General features: G+C 42.9%; 1 protein-coding gene across 3 annotated transcripts; it reads left to right on the top strand.

The window, feature by feature from the left end:
• Nucleotides 1-1,155: 1,155 nt before the first annotated feature.
• LOC139381583 (nuclear receptor coactivator 4-like) lies at nt 1,156-10,014 on the top strand. Of its 3 annotated transcripts, none has more exons than XM_071125228.1 (10): nt 1,156-1,420; nt 4,190-4,316; nt 5,181-5,321; nt 5,499-5,587; nt 5,814-5,922; nt 6,301-6,402; nt 6,532-6,639; nt 6,881-7,948; nt 8,089-8,181; nt 8,466-10,014. In XM_071125228.1, the coding sequence occupies exons 1-10, from the start codon at nt 1,368-1,370 to the stop codon at nt 8,469-8,471; spliced, it is 1,896 nt and encodes a 631-aa protein (XP_070981329.1). In that variant the 5' UTR covers nt 1,156-1,367; the 3' UTR covers nt 8,472-10,014. The 3 variants fall into 3 exon arrangements, with proteins under 3 accessions (XP_070981329.1, XP_070981330.1, XP_070981331.1); XM_071125229.1 differs by lacking the exon at nt 1,156-1,420 and adding an exon at nt 1,877-2,090; XM_071125230.1 differs by lacking the exon at nt 1,156-1,420 and adding an exon at nt 2,398-3,160.
• The last annotated feature ends 4,467 nt before the right edge of the window (nt 10,015-14,481 follow it).

Genomic DNA, 14,481 nt, shown 5'->3' with positions numbered 1-14,481 from the left:
TGGTACTTTATTATTGTGGTCGAATTACCCCTACCCTGACCGACAGTCCCCTCACGATATCACCCTCCCCTGTCCAATCCCCCTTCCAACAGAGACAGGACTCAGCTCCTTCACCACCTTTAAATAGCCAGACCTGTCACTAGTCAGTGTGGTAGACCTGACCATTTCAATTTGCAAGTGTTTTGTTACATGACACCTTTTTGCTTGTAATCCTTTCCTTTGTGTATTTTGAATGTGTTTAGGACCAATAAAGTTTGTTCTTATTTCTTCATTTAGATTATCATTTGATTTAGAACATTTACTGTTTGTTTGCTTTATGCATTTCCTTTACTCATGTTTAAACCTATTGCCTAAGTTTCTTCACTGTAATATTATTTTAATGTTAGAGATTCATGAGTATTAGTATATCTGCGTATGGTTTATATGAAATCACTACCATGTGTTTGTTTGTTTCCTACTTAATCACTCCATCCTTACATCCTCAATCTTGTCATTATCTTCAATTCAACTTAAGTAATAAACTGGGCATCAGCCCTTTGAACTGCAAACCACCATCTGTGTTTTAATAGACACCACCATGATAGTCCTAACTCAAACCAACGTAGGCGCATCGTAGCAGAGGGGTTGACCCAGGAGTGGCGGAGCGGGGAAGACACATCATAATTCTTAGGGTCCATAGGTATCTGGGGATGGAAAGGAAGGCTGAAGTTGGGTCATTGTGGGTTATTGTTACTGGGGAAACACCCAGAAAGGAAGCGTAAGGAATGTGGGGAGGTAGACTTAAGCATGTCCTCTTATATTGCAGGTGGTATGCTGAGGGCAATTCTCTGTGAGCTGGCTGAGTTGTTTGTGACCACAATTTCGCTTGTAACAATTTTGGGCTCAAATGACAGGCAGCGCGAACTAGCAAGGAAGCGGTTGTTGTTTCTTTATTCCACCAGCCTGCACCTACAGGTGTGAAGCTATTAAAATATTTATGTATAATTCGCACTCCGATTTGAGAAAGGCAGCAATACAGCGTCTAATAGTCTGTGGGAACGCACAACTCCTAGATCTACATACAAAAATATTGTGGGTGGAGTAAATCCTCTCGCTTTGCCTCTTTCTGTCTGGTTTTACCAACGATATGTATAAACCCTAGATGACTAACGGCGACACTGTATTGAATCCACCGCGGAGCCATATTTTTTTATTTATTTAACTAGGCAAGCCAGTTAAGAACACATTTTTATTTACAATGGCAGCCTACCAAAAGGCAAAATACCTTCTGCGGGGAAGGGGGCTGGGACAAAATTTTTAAAACATAAATATAGGACAAAACTACATAAAGAGAGACCTAAGACAACAACATTGCAAGGCAGCAACACATGACAACACACCATGGTACAAACATTATTGGGCACAGACAACAGCACAAAGGGTAAGAAGGTAGAGACAATACATCACGCAAAACTGTCAGTAAGAGTGTCCATGATTGAGTCTTTGAATGAAGAGATTGAGATAAAACGGTCCAGTTTGAGTGTTTGCAGCCCGTTCCAGTCGCTAGCTGCAGCGAACTGAAAAGACGAGCAACCCAGGGATGTGTGTGCTTTGGGGACCTTTCACAGAATGCGACTGGTAGAACAGGCAGAATCTTGGCACACCTCCATTGTAAAACATTTTAGAAGCAAATAGAAAGGCATTTATTAATGTCTACATTCATTTTTGACACGTTTATTCTTACATTTACATTATATTGTGAGCTAAACATAAAATCATTTTCATTTGTATTTTTTTGTAATGTTACTGTCCTCACTACAACAAAATACTTATTTGTAATTTTGTCCTTAACATTTCATTGAAATACTGTAGAATTCGATTAATTCCTATGGAGGATGCTCCTATTTGGAAGTGCCAATATGGCCGACCGGTGGCTTCAAATCCCCACTATAGCCAATACATTTGCAATCCAGGGTTTATATACTTGATTGGGTTTTTCCTGGTGAAAAGAGGAGCAGTTGACTTTGCCGGGGTTCATTTAATTTTTTTTAAACCACCGAGCTAGTTACATCGATGTCTTCTAAGTCAAAAGTGCAGTACAAGGGGAAAAGGTAGGTGCTGCCGGTGGCATGTAAACATTTAGCTACTAAGGTCTGAAACAACGGCAGCTGTCTAACTCTGTTAGCTGTTTTAGCTAACGACCTTTAAGCACACAAATTAGCTAAGGTGAAGTTAGTGCTACAATAATGCTAGCGAGTAGCGTAACGTCTTTCGACTTCATTGAGCGGGCAAGCTATATGAAACAGCCAAGAGATTGCATTTGTTTAAGTATACTAGGTATCTATAGATAACATGCTGGTAATAATCGATCGTGTTCGGCGTTATCTGGGATCCCTACCTCCACCCAGGAATTGTTTCGCCTAGTCCTGAGGGTGAACATTTCGCAACAACCCCAATATCATCTGCTACACACGTAACGTTATGTGACAAATACCATTTGATTCCATTATTTTTGCCCTAACACCAGATTGAACCAATCAAATGTTTAATGAGTTGATTAGTGGAATTAGATGTGTAGTGCTAGGGCAAAAATAAAAATGTGTACCCCTTCGAGACCGCCAGGATCAGGATTTCGCTACACTCGCAATAACATCTGCATGTGACCAATAAAATTTGATTTGTATCACTATAAAACACCGAATCGTGATCACTATGGGGAAAATAAGCAGCTGTTATATTTGTGCATTTTTTCCAATCATATGAAATAGTGAGTGTGGAACTCTTCGCCTTTCTGGTGGTGGCTGGCACTGATAACTTGAAGTGTATTTCCAACATGGAAAATCATTCGTGTGTTCTTCGCGCCTTGGGCTTGTGCATTTTTTTGGGTTGTGTGTGTGACAAAAGCTGAAAAGGATTCGCTTGTCTGTCTTTAACCCCCTTTTGAGGGGCCCTTCTCTTCCTACTAGTGGTGGTGTACGAATGCGAAACTGATGCTGGTTGCTCCATAGAAATAGAATAAAAGGGTTTTGCTCTGCGCACTATCTGACGGAAACAACCTATGACGTAGCAACCAGCCTTGGTTCGTGGCTTGATAAATAAATGGCATGTGAACGCCAACAACAAGGGAGCTACATCAAAGGATTTAAACGGAGAGATATCACTAGAGACCCAGCAACACAAGGTAGCTATAACCGTAGGAGTTCGTGGTTGACGTTGTACGGCTGTTTTTCAAGAATACGCTATGTTCTCACATGGCCAGTCTCGTCGAGACAAGCGCCTCCATTTAAAACATAGTTGTCCAATTGTAGTGTACAAATTATTATAATTATGTCCAAAAAGAGATTGTATTTGAAAATAACAATAAATTCATCGTGCCTTGTTTACATTAAGATACGATGTGGGAATACTTGGGAACCGATATCCTAAATTAAACTAATCTGTCAAAAACCCAGCACAATGGCTATGACAGGTAGTGATTGAGCAAACGTTTTAGGATGCGGTTTTGTGGGCTCAATAATGACAGAGTGAGGGATATTATGTGAGATATCTCAAAGCTGGTGTTGGGCTGAGTCAACAAGAAGCTATGAGACCAATTCAGAACTAATAGCCTAGCCTAAACATGCCTTCCAACTTAATGCCCTTGCTAAAATGAACAATTTTCGGTAGTCTCCACACATGCTAGTGATTTAACAGTATATAGCACTCAGTATAGTAGGATCTCCCCGTGGAGCCTGGATCATGAATCTGTTGGTGGTCACGGTGACAATTAGTCTACTGTAATGGTAGTATGCACCTTGTTTAATTTCTTAAATCTGATACTTACTTTCCCCAAAATTCTCTCTGTTTGTGTTGAGATAGATGTAAAGCAGAAGTGAAAGCGGAGAGAGAGCAGGAAAGCGAGAGTTGATGTGGCAGTTTCACAGCAAAAGGGAACAGAAATTGAACCTCAGTGCTGACAGTAACATATTTCCATTCCACGTAAAATTTAGACTAGGGGAAGCACTCACTTTACTAGTGCATAGCCAATTATTTTGGGGATTGTTCAAGCGCAACCCCCTATTCGGCTCACAGTTGATTCCCGAAAACAGACAGTGGTTCACTGAACAAAGGGAAGATTTAAGTCTGGAAAGAAAACACAAAGAAATGCTGTTCTGTCAAAGTAACATACTATGTCTCCAAGGCTAACCCTGTAACAACTGTGCCGCTGCAGAATGTTTACTGTGGAGGAGCGAGAGAAGGCCACCCTCAGGCAGTGTGTGCAGGCCCGCTGTCAGCTGGAGGAGGCCATCAGCGGGGTGACGAGGGCTGAGGTCCAGCTCAAGGATAACTCCAGAGAGGTGAGTCAGAAGACCCTCTTACAACCCTTGGCCCCACCCAGGAATGACACAGTTCTAGTGGCTCAGGAGGAACCCCCACTGGGTCAGTCTTTGTGCTCCGGTTATGTCAGGACATACAATGGGCTCTATGCTCTAAACAAAGTAGTTTTCAAGGATTTAGGACAAGCACCATGGTTAGTCACCCCGGGCCTCAGGAAGACAGATACCCTTGGCACGGTAATCATTAGTATTCCACAAAGTGAACCATGGCTTTATTGTATGTCATAACTGTGGCAGACAGGCTAACCCCTGATATGTTAGCTGTGTTGTTAAAATGGGTCTTTGTCCTCCTGTCGTGGCCACAGTTAATGATTAGTATGTGGCTCATGTTATGAGGGTGAGAAGGGGAACCGGAGAGACCAATAATTGAAACATGACTATGGGATAGAGTTCCCCAGACCTGCCTTTTTTTAAATATAAGGCAGCAGTAGGGGGAGAGGCTGGTCATTGGAGTACACCGACAGCAGAGCATCCTCTACTGCAGCAGCTCACTTCTCACTGCGTCTTAAGAGAATCATTCAACCTTTTTCTGACTAACCAGCAGAGGAATAGGTAGAACCTGATGTTATTGCCCTTCTTCTTTGCCCTTGTGCTTGGAGCAGATTGCAGATGGGTGTATAGGACAGCACACTGACCTGTCTGTGCATCTGACCTTGCTTAGTGTCAGCAGCAGGAGATTAAAGAAGCTACTCAGCCCTTGAGTGTTCTGTATCAGATCTCAGGGCAATGGCTTGACAGCAGTGTTCGTATTTGTGTGTGTACGGATTCTCGTATGCAGATTATTATATATTTTTTTACTGTTTTGCTCATTTCTCGTGTTTACAGGTGAAGTCCCAGCTTCAGACCTGTATCAGCAGACACCTGGAGTCTATGCGCTCCCGTGAGGTGTGGCTGCTGGAGCAGATTGACCTTGTGCAGCAGCTAAAGGGAGAGGCTCTGCAGGCACAGCTACATCAGCTTCACTTGGTGAGCATTAACCCAGGTGTCTGCAGACTCATTGCAGGAGTCTCTGCACTGCAGAGTGTCTGCTCAGAAACTTCTGAAGATCAAGTTAATTTTTGTTTCTTACTTCAGTGACCACCCCTTCGTGTTAATGGCGCCAGGTCTGACCTCCTTTTCTCTCCCTCTCTCTTTTGCCCACAGCTCCGAGGCCAGTTTGACATTCTCATTCATCAGCTGGAAAACTTCAACAGCAACGACCTGGCCAACCAGCTCACCGGCTGCATGGAGAAGTACGAGACGGCACAATGGCCTCTGTCTTGGATCGAATGTGGATTGGGAGTCCGCTTAAGACTTGAGCGATCATTTCAGCCTTTCTGCATTTGCTTCCATAATACCTCTCGTTGTCAGTTAGACTTAGTCCCAGGTTAGAACCTGAAGCTTGGAATGCGTTAGTAGAGGATGACGAGATGTGTGGGGTGAATTTTGGGTGGACTACTAAAATGTCTCTGTGTTCAGGTTATCTTCTCTGAACATGACTCCTGAGGAAACCCCTGAGATGAGCTTCCAGGCTGACACTCGTTCCCTGCGCCAGGCCATCACCTCCTTTGGCACCATTGCCACCCAGGTACGTGACCCACTGGGAGCTACAAGCAGAAATGCACACACAGCTTAGGTTTACTAAAGGTATATTTCCTAGGTTTTTAACATGTACATTTTTATATTTAATATCAGTTGTAGTCAAGGAAAGAGGTTAGAAAAACATTTTCTGATGTTCTTTGTGGAGGTGTAGAATTGCATGTTATCAACATGCTGGGGGGAATCTTGGGGATTGGAGTTTTGAGGTAACATAGTGATTCTACTGGTAATGCTGTGCTAGATGACTGCCTTGTGGCCTAGTTCCTCGATCCATGTTATGTGTTAGTGCTTCTTACATAATACCCTGACATCTCCCGCTGTCACTATTGATAGACTGTTGTTCATAACTTTCCTTTCACTTCCCCAGCACGTGGAAGGAGGCCCTGTGCTGAATATCTCCTCTCAAAGCTCAAATGCCAGTGAGCGACAATGGCTTCAGCAGGGTTGTCCAATCGCAGCTAAGAAACAGGTTTGTACCTTGATGATGTCACAGATGACACTTTTCCATCTAAAGCGGTGGTGACTCTGGATTGCTTGCACGGGGTCCCCACCCACACAGAAATACACTGTACTGACATGCCATTTTGTTTGTTTGTAGAGGGTGGAGTCGGCACCTCTTGGAAACCGTCCAGAGACTACCGCCCCAGTTGGATACCAGTCGAGTAAGAACCTACAGGATTGGTTGATCACCCGCAGTAATGTTCAGGTGAGAGCAGATGATGGGAAATTAACTTCTTTGTGGCCTTTTGTCTATCTCGAATCTGCGCTGAGAAACAGGACAAACTTTTAATTTACATTTACCACACCACAAATTTCACATGAAAACCCACTTGGATTCCATTTGAAGTTAATAAGTCAAAATAGTGTTGACATTTCGAGTTGCATGGCTGATTACACCCAGATTAATTTTAGCATCTGGACTGTTTTCTTTTTCCTCTGTCCTCCAGTCATCTTGTCCCATGGCCCCCTTTGACTTCCTCAAGGCCTGGGGCCAGCTGAATGATCTGGAGATGTGGCTACAAAAGAAGACTCCCGTCAGAGAGAGAACCAGCTGTAGCACCAGCAGCAGCTCAACCTTCTCTATTGAGAAAATCGATGAGTCTGAGTTAGACATGGCTCTGGGGGAAGAGGTGGGCCACGAGGAGGGGGAGGAAGAGCGGGCTAAGACGGATGAACTGAGCGACTGGCTCATAACCCCGGCAACTGTTGCCAAGGAAACCACCAGCAAGAGCTGCCAGGCATCTGAACCTGACAGATGGAAGCATATCTTCAAACCTTTCCAGGAGGGCTTCTCCTCCAGCGAGTGGCTGCTCAAATCCGACTGCGGATCGTGCTGTGCGACCCACACCAAGCCTGTGGCGATTGAAAACCTGGGCAAACTCTTGTGCCTGAAGACCCTCCCAGTCTCCGCAGCCATCACCCCTGCCACCACCACACCCCAAACCCCCAGCACACCCAGCTCTGTGGAGATCTGGCTGCAGCAGGCTATTCCAGTACAGCAGTCGTGCAAAGCCAACGAGTCCTGCTCCAGCTACTCTCAGTGTGTGTGTGACAAGAACTGCGGCAAAGAAGCCCTCTGCGCCTGGCTCCTCAAGAAGGAGGGTCGGGACAAGAACGGGGTCTCTGTGGACAAGAACAACCCCAGCAAGCAGTCCATCCTCGACTATCAAGAGCAAGAACAGAAGGTTCAGGCCATCCTGGAGGCCTGGCTCTACCCTAGCGAGCCTCGTAAGACCATGGGCTCCACATCCCCAGTCATGTCATCCCTCTCAGCCTGGTTGTCTCCACCAGCCTCCCAGGGTGAAAAGGCCAGCATGGAGGAACACAGCTCCCAGTTCAATGGCCCCAAGTCAGAAAGTCCTTTAAGCAAACCACTGCAGCCAGAGTGCTGGGTTTTACCTGAGAAGACACACAGTAGCACCGCTGCCACACCGAGTCAGGAGACGACAAAGGAGCAACCCAGCACAGAACCAGAGGAAGACAAGTGGCTTCTACGCAAGAGGGCCAATGCTCAGGTAAGGTTATGGATCATGGACTGAAAGGACAAACTCGTGTAATACTTTTTTTTTGTGTAATCTGTCAACCAGTGAATCTATTTAAGCCTCAAGCAAAAGCTGGGTCACTGACCATACTGTGTTCTTTGGTCTGATTTCAGGAGCGACTTGCCCCTTCCACAGTATGTGATCTATTTTCCTGTATGAAAATCGGTGGAGACAAAGAGAAGTGGCTACACAGGGTCCCTATACAGGTAAGAATCTTAATCGTCCCCAAGGGGTGCACCTTTTTGTTTTTTTGCCGTAGCACTACAAAGCTGATTCAAATAATCAACGCTTGATGATTATTTGAGTCAGCTGTGTAGTGCTAGGACAAAAACCAAAAAAGCTGCACCCCTTAGGGTCCCCAGGACCAAGTTTGAGAAATGTTGAAAGAGTCAGTCGTATTTCTCTGAACACCAACATGGGATTATTTTGGTCCATTTTGTTCATTATTTGTTCCTGGATTAATTGGACTTTCTTTTCCTGTCTTTTCCAGATGTGACAAGTATATCCAGTAGTGTGCTGATCCTCGCACACAATGTCTTGCTTTGCCTTTTCCTCCAATTCTCTTCTGGGACTGGGCTTTTTTTCTTTTCCTTTCCTTTGTTGTCATGGAGATATGCCTCCCACCTCCAGTCTGAAGTAGTTACTGGAGCTACTACCATTATCTGATTGTTCTGTGCATTTAGGTCTGATGAAATTCTGTGAATTTGCCATCAATAATCACTGTGGAGTTGTCAATACCTTGTCATGCTAGCAAGATTAGCCTTGGGCTCTAAAGCGAATCTGTAGTGTGACTGAGAATCACTAGTCCCGAAAGGACCAGCTCACATGAATATGTAACATTATTTTCCTTTAGTTTGAGGATGATGTGAGGCAGGAGGTTTGGGTGTGACAGAAATAAGAGATTTGAATCAACCATAATTTAGGAACGCTTGTTTTTGTGGAATGTGGTAAAGTGTATGTCACTAATATTTGTAGTGACTATGCCTTGTGGGTATTTGGTTAACCCCCATACTCAAATAAGAGTATCAAGTAATGTACGCAAAGCCATTCTTTTCATTGTAAATGTCTTCTTCTGATCTTACAAGCTAAACCTAAAGGCATTGCCAATACATCTACCCTTATTGCACTAACATAACTCTATAGTTCTAAAGTTTGCTTCATTGTATTTAGCGGATACATTGTGAAAACAGGGTCGGCTTGCCTCCTATATATCACCTGTGTGTTGAGATTTTCACTGCTGTGCAAGTGTTTTCATGTTACAAAAGATGCCAGCTGAAAACGTTGTGCCCAATATTGAGTTTCCATTGATACGACTTTCGATTGGCTGAATCCAATGAAGAAAACATCTACCGCATAATAATTTTAGTACCCACCAAAATAACATGTACTTGATGACCATTGATGTGTATGTCTTTCTGCATAATACCTCTTTAGCTGTCTCACCATAGTGCTTAGAACAAAGATTCTTCAAAATGTGTACATGGCTCTTTGCGAAGGAGAGTTGGAGTGGAGGAACACCATAGACGGGTTGGTTGTTTAGCAACAAAACCGACGGGTGCGCAACTATGGGTCAAAACAAACAGGGTTGGTTTAGATTGTTGACAACATGTAAACTATAGTTAGTCTCAATGTTTATTGAAAACCAAATGCATTTGCACAATGAGCACATAGTTACATTTGTTAGTTAGTGAATTTGAGCCATATTTGCTTTGACATGAAATCAGTCAAAACACATGAAAACAATAAATGGTATAAATAAGATACGAGCCACCCACCTACGATTCCCCACACGACAGCTTTGTCATTGTTGCTAGCTATCTGACCATTCAGTCATAATGTGCGGCTTCCGGACACATCGATGCGCACATCAGCCAATCCGTCTATGGTGCTCGATGAATGGTTCTAGTGTTTGATACTAGGACTTGGTTTTTCAGTTCATCTGGTGTGCCTGTGCAAATGCTTTGTACCACAAAGTAGAACTATCCATATGATCACTTGTGTTATGCTCTCTTGAGTGCTACCTGTACCATAATTAACTCTTAATAAAAACAAGTAAACCTTGAGTGCTGTGGTTGGACTTCCTCCTTTCGTTGCATTTGAACATTTATTGCCCAAACCAAGTTGCAAGCATAGGCTGTTAGTCTTGAGAAATGCACAGTGCAGCATTGTCCAATGTGCTGATGCCAAGAATATTTGCTGCTGTTGCAACCGAGTTGTGGATTAGATGAAACCAGTTGCAGCAGTCTTCCCATGATTACCGATGACTGACGTTAGCCAAAGATCAACCCAAAAATAGACTTGGCTTGATTACTTAACAACTTTCAACTTTTGAGCTAGAAAATGGGAGACATTTGTTCTCCTTTGAAACAGCAATCAAAGTAATAAATCATATTGCTTCTGAGATATGATCACAGTAGTGATGAGCAGAACAGACTTAATAGCCTCTTTTTCCTCTTGTTTACATCTTTATCTTTGGCATGTCAGGTGAAATCACAAGATGGCTTGGTAAGATATTACTGGGTAGGTAGTCTAGCAGTTAAGAGCGGTGGGTGAGTAAAAAATAAATCTGATGTGCCCTTGAGCAAGGCACTTAACCTTTTGTGTTGTGTCAAAAATGACCCACCACTGTTTAACAGCAAAGAACCCCCTAAATTATGGTTTTTCAACTTCAAATTTCATATTCTAGAGTGACCCCAACATTTAGAAAAAGTGAAACATCGCCTTTTCACATTTCCATGAAAGCTTGTCTAACAGGCTGACCACCGCTCGCGTCGCAAAATAAATGTAGACATGCATGTTATTAAATTATTGCACTCACACTGCTCACGCGCACCAACGAGCGTCTGTGTTGCAAAGGGCTAAAATAGAAATCAGTTCTATTTGTGATGCAGATCGCGCTGCAAGTCCTGCCTCTCCCATCTCCACACTGGTTTATAAAAGCAGGTACCCACGTGCCATCTCCTCATTGGTTATATCCACATGGGTGACTGAAAGACGAACGAGGTCAGTGGCAGTAATGCACCTAATTTATGAAAGTTGCCAATTGCAATATAAAATCAAGAGAAGAAAAAGCTTGGAAGGAAGAGAGATGGCTAGAAACAATTTGGTTAACCGTTTTATGTGTGGGTTAATTGGCGGAGTAGAGGACCTTGTGCATTTCAGGTAAAATAACAACTCAATGTTTATATCCCAGGACAAATTAGCGAGCAACAGCAAGCAAGCTAATTTGTCCTATTTAGCTAGCAAGTGCAAGCTAACTAGCTAAATTGGTCTGGCCCTGGGGTCATCTCTCCCTTGTACCATATAGAACAGAAACAACCCATGCTCTTGAATGCTCTTTAGGTTTTATCACCCAAAAGACATCGTAAATCTCCTGTCAGTGTTATCTCCCAGAGGCCCATCCTCAGTAAAACACACACACACGATAGTTATAATACTCTATTCTGTTGCATAAAACAACCATTTGATGCAATAATAGTATTATAACAATCTTGCAAATTTCCACCATAATAGGTAACTCTTTATCCACAGTAGGGGGTGTAAAGCCATAATAGGTAACTCTTTATCCACAGTAGGGGGTGTAAAGCCATAATAGGTAACTCTTTATCCACAGTAGGGGGTGTAAAGCCATAATAGATGTTTTTCCAGCAGCAAACTATGATCGATAATGTCAAAAGCTGCAAAGTCTAACAAAACAGCCCCCACAATCTATTATCTATTTCTATCAGCCAATCATCAGTAATTTGTGTAAGTGCTGTGCTTGTTGAATGTCCTTACCTATGAGTGTGCTGAAAGTTTGAAAGTCAAATAGCATTGTATCAAGTAAAAAAAAAAAATCTCAAAACTTTACTAAGGGTTGGTAAAATGCTAATTGGTTGGCTATTCGAGCCAGTAAAGGGGGCTTTACTATTTTTAGGTAGCGGAATGACTTGCTTCCTTCCAGGCCTGAGGACACACACTTTCCAGTAGGCTTAAATTTAAGATATTGCAAATAGGAGTGGCAATATCGTCCACTATTATCCTCAGTAATTCTCCTCCCAAGTTGTCAGACTCCAGTGGCTTGTCATTGTTGATAGACAACAAATGGAATTTGAAATGACAATTCTTGTCTTTCATAATTTGGTCAGATATACTTGGATGTGTAGTGTCAGCGTTTGTTGCTGGCATCCCATACTTAATCTTGCCAATGAGAAAATCATTAAAGTAGTTGCCAATATCAGTCAGTTTTGTAATGAATGAGCCATTTGATTCATTGAATGAGGGAGCTGAGTTTGCCTTTTTTCCCCAAATTTCTTTGGTGTTAACTATCATTCTTTGTCAGTTATCTTGGTTTCGTAGTGTAGTTTCTAATTATATTCAGTTTAGTCACATCTCAATTTGCAGTACATTTGCCAATCAGTTGTGCAGCCAGACTTATTTTCCTTTTGACTTATCCCTCTCAACCATACCATTTAAAAAATTAAAATAAAAGCTAACTGCGTCTCGTGAATACATGCAAAAACAAGTTAGGTATTTATGTTTAACAAAGATTGTTATTTTAACTAAAACTACACCGTGTTTCCAGTATACAGTGTTCAGCTGCACACTCTGATGACTTCAGGAGAATGCAGCAAAGCTAGTGGAAGAAAATGTTCCTGAGTGGCATAGTTAGTTTTGACTTAAATCTATGGCAAGACCTGAAAATGGTTCTGTAGTAATGAGCAAAAGCCAATTTGACAGAGCTTGAAGAATGTTGAAAATAATCATTGACAAATGTTGCACAATCCAGGTGTGGAAAGCACTTAGAGACTTACCCAGAGAGACTCACATCTGTAATCGCTACATTTCATATATTTTGAATTCAGGCTGTAACAAAATGTGGAAAAAGTCAAGGGGTATGAATACTTTCTGAAGGCACTGTATGTCTACAAAGACATAAAGATACATTTTGGGGATCCTCCAGTTTTCCTTACGTTTGGTCCCAGTTGTTGTACAGACCACAGAGACCTGCCGGCCAGGCCCCCCTCACGCTGCCCCACGTACATCACCTATAAAACACACAGTGTGTGTATGTCATATCACAATCACACATAAGTCAGACCTAACCGGCCTACACCGATATCAAACCAACAATATCAAACAGTGACCAAAAATAGAGATGTCAGCAGTCAGTCAGGGGAATTCTAGTACCACAGAGACACCTGACAGCTGACCATCCCTCTCACACCACCAGGGGAAAAACAGACCAACACAATAGGATGAGGACATGAGGTATGTTTCCACAGTCTACATTCAACACGGACTATTGACAAAGGCATAGTAAAAGGCCAGTTTATTTGTGTGAATTGTCACACACACACACCTTGGGAAACTGGAAAGTACATACAGCTAACAACAACAGTGGGATATGTACTGGTTAAGTAATGGAACCGTCGCTATCATGAGGTGCTCATCAGCACTAAGCATGATTTCACACAGATACATAGGAAAGTACATCGGATCAGATTAGTGCAGGAATCAGGTTTGAATGGCAAAGCATGTCAATGAGAAGCCATTGCTATGGGCACACAGTGGCAAGCATCTCCAACAGTCGTCAGAGTGTGAGAGGGGAGTAGCAGTTGGAGTAGCAGCATGGTTGCCTGTCCCTGGCCCCATTCAGCAGCACTGATAAAGTTCTCTCGTACTGCAGTCACAGGGCCCACACCCACTACCAGCAGCCCCAAGATAAGTGTTTATGTGGCATTATGGGTGCTATGTCACCATGGCAGGGAGGGCGAGAGAGACAGCTTGAAATACTAAACACCCCACTTACCCAACCCTATTAGGGTCCATACAAGCGCAGCCCACGCCCATGGGAGCAGAGCACGGATGTCAATTCAAGGACAATGCGAAACATGCTGTCATTGTCAAAACACACAGTGGATTGAACGACTGCTTCTGGACAATTTCCATAGCACCGGGAAATATATATTTTGCTTCTTGAAGAATTCAAATCCTTTCGTTACAGTGCTATGGAATTGATTTGGGCATACAATTATTACTTGTTTTTCATTGTGTGTCAGGATTGTTATTCATATCCCACATATGACACTGTGAATCACTACCACTACTATTAAGAGACTCCCCAATGAACCACTAGTCTGAAACCAAGTTGAATGTGAGGCAGACTCATGCATCAGCACAATAGGATAACGTTACAACTACGCAGGTTGGTTGTCAGTTGCCACAGAACAAAATAACACAGGGGCCAAAAAGTCCACCTAGCTATGTTTGTCCTACTTCCCTAATGAATGGGACACTGAAAAAAAATGAGCTGCATGACCACACGTTTACATGAAAGGTTTGTATAAGCATGTCAGGCAAATGCACACATTAGGTATGTGTGAGGGAACCACAGACACAAACCTTCACCAAGACACATGCACAGCTCTCATTCCAAATATGTCGTAATCTCTCCGACTCCATAATTCTTATTATATCGATCAGATTCCATCTGAGTGTTCTCACTGGTCAAGATCAGAGCAATA

This window comes from Oncorhynchus clarkii, chromosome 23 (genome assembly GCF_045791955.1).
Source record: "Oncorhynchus clarkii lewisi isolate Uvic-CL-2024 chromosome 23, UVic_Ocla_1.0, whole genome shotgun sequence".
Classification (NCBI taxonomy): Eukaryota; Metazoa; Chordata; class Actinopteri; order Salmoniformes; family Salmonidae; genus Oncorhynchus; species Oncorhynchus clarkii.
The sequence above is the reverse complement of the archived record's forward strand: the minus strand, read 5'-3'. Positions and strand labels throughout refer to the sequence as shown.

Excerpts from the sequence above, each read along its gene's own strand:
- LOC139381583 (XM_071125228.1), top strand. The coding sequence starts at position 1,368 with ATGACAACACACCATGGTACAAACATTATTGGGCACAGACAACAGCAC. Across the intron at positions 5,322-5,498 it reads AGCTACATCAGCTTCACTTG|CTCCGAGGCCAGTTTGACAT; the intron begins GTGAGCATTAAC and ends TTTTGCCCACAG. Across the intron at positions 7,949-8,088 it reads GCAAGAGGGCCAATGCTCAG|GAGCGACTTGCCCCTTCCAC; the intron begins GTAAGGTTATGG and ends GTCTGATTTCAG.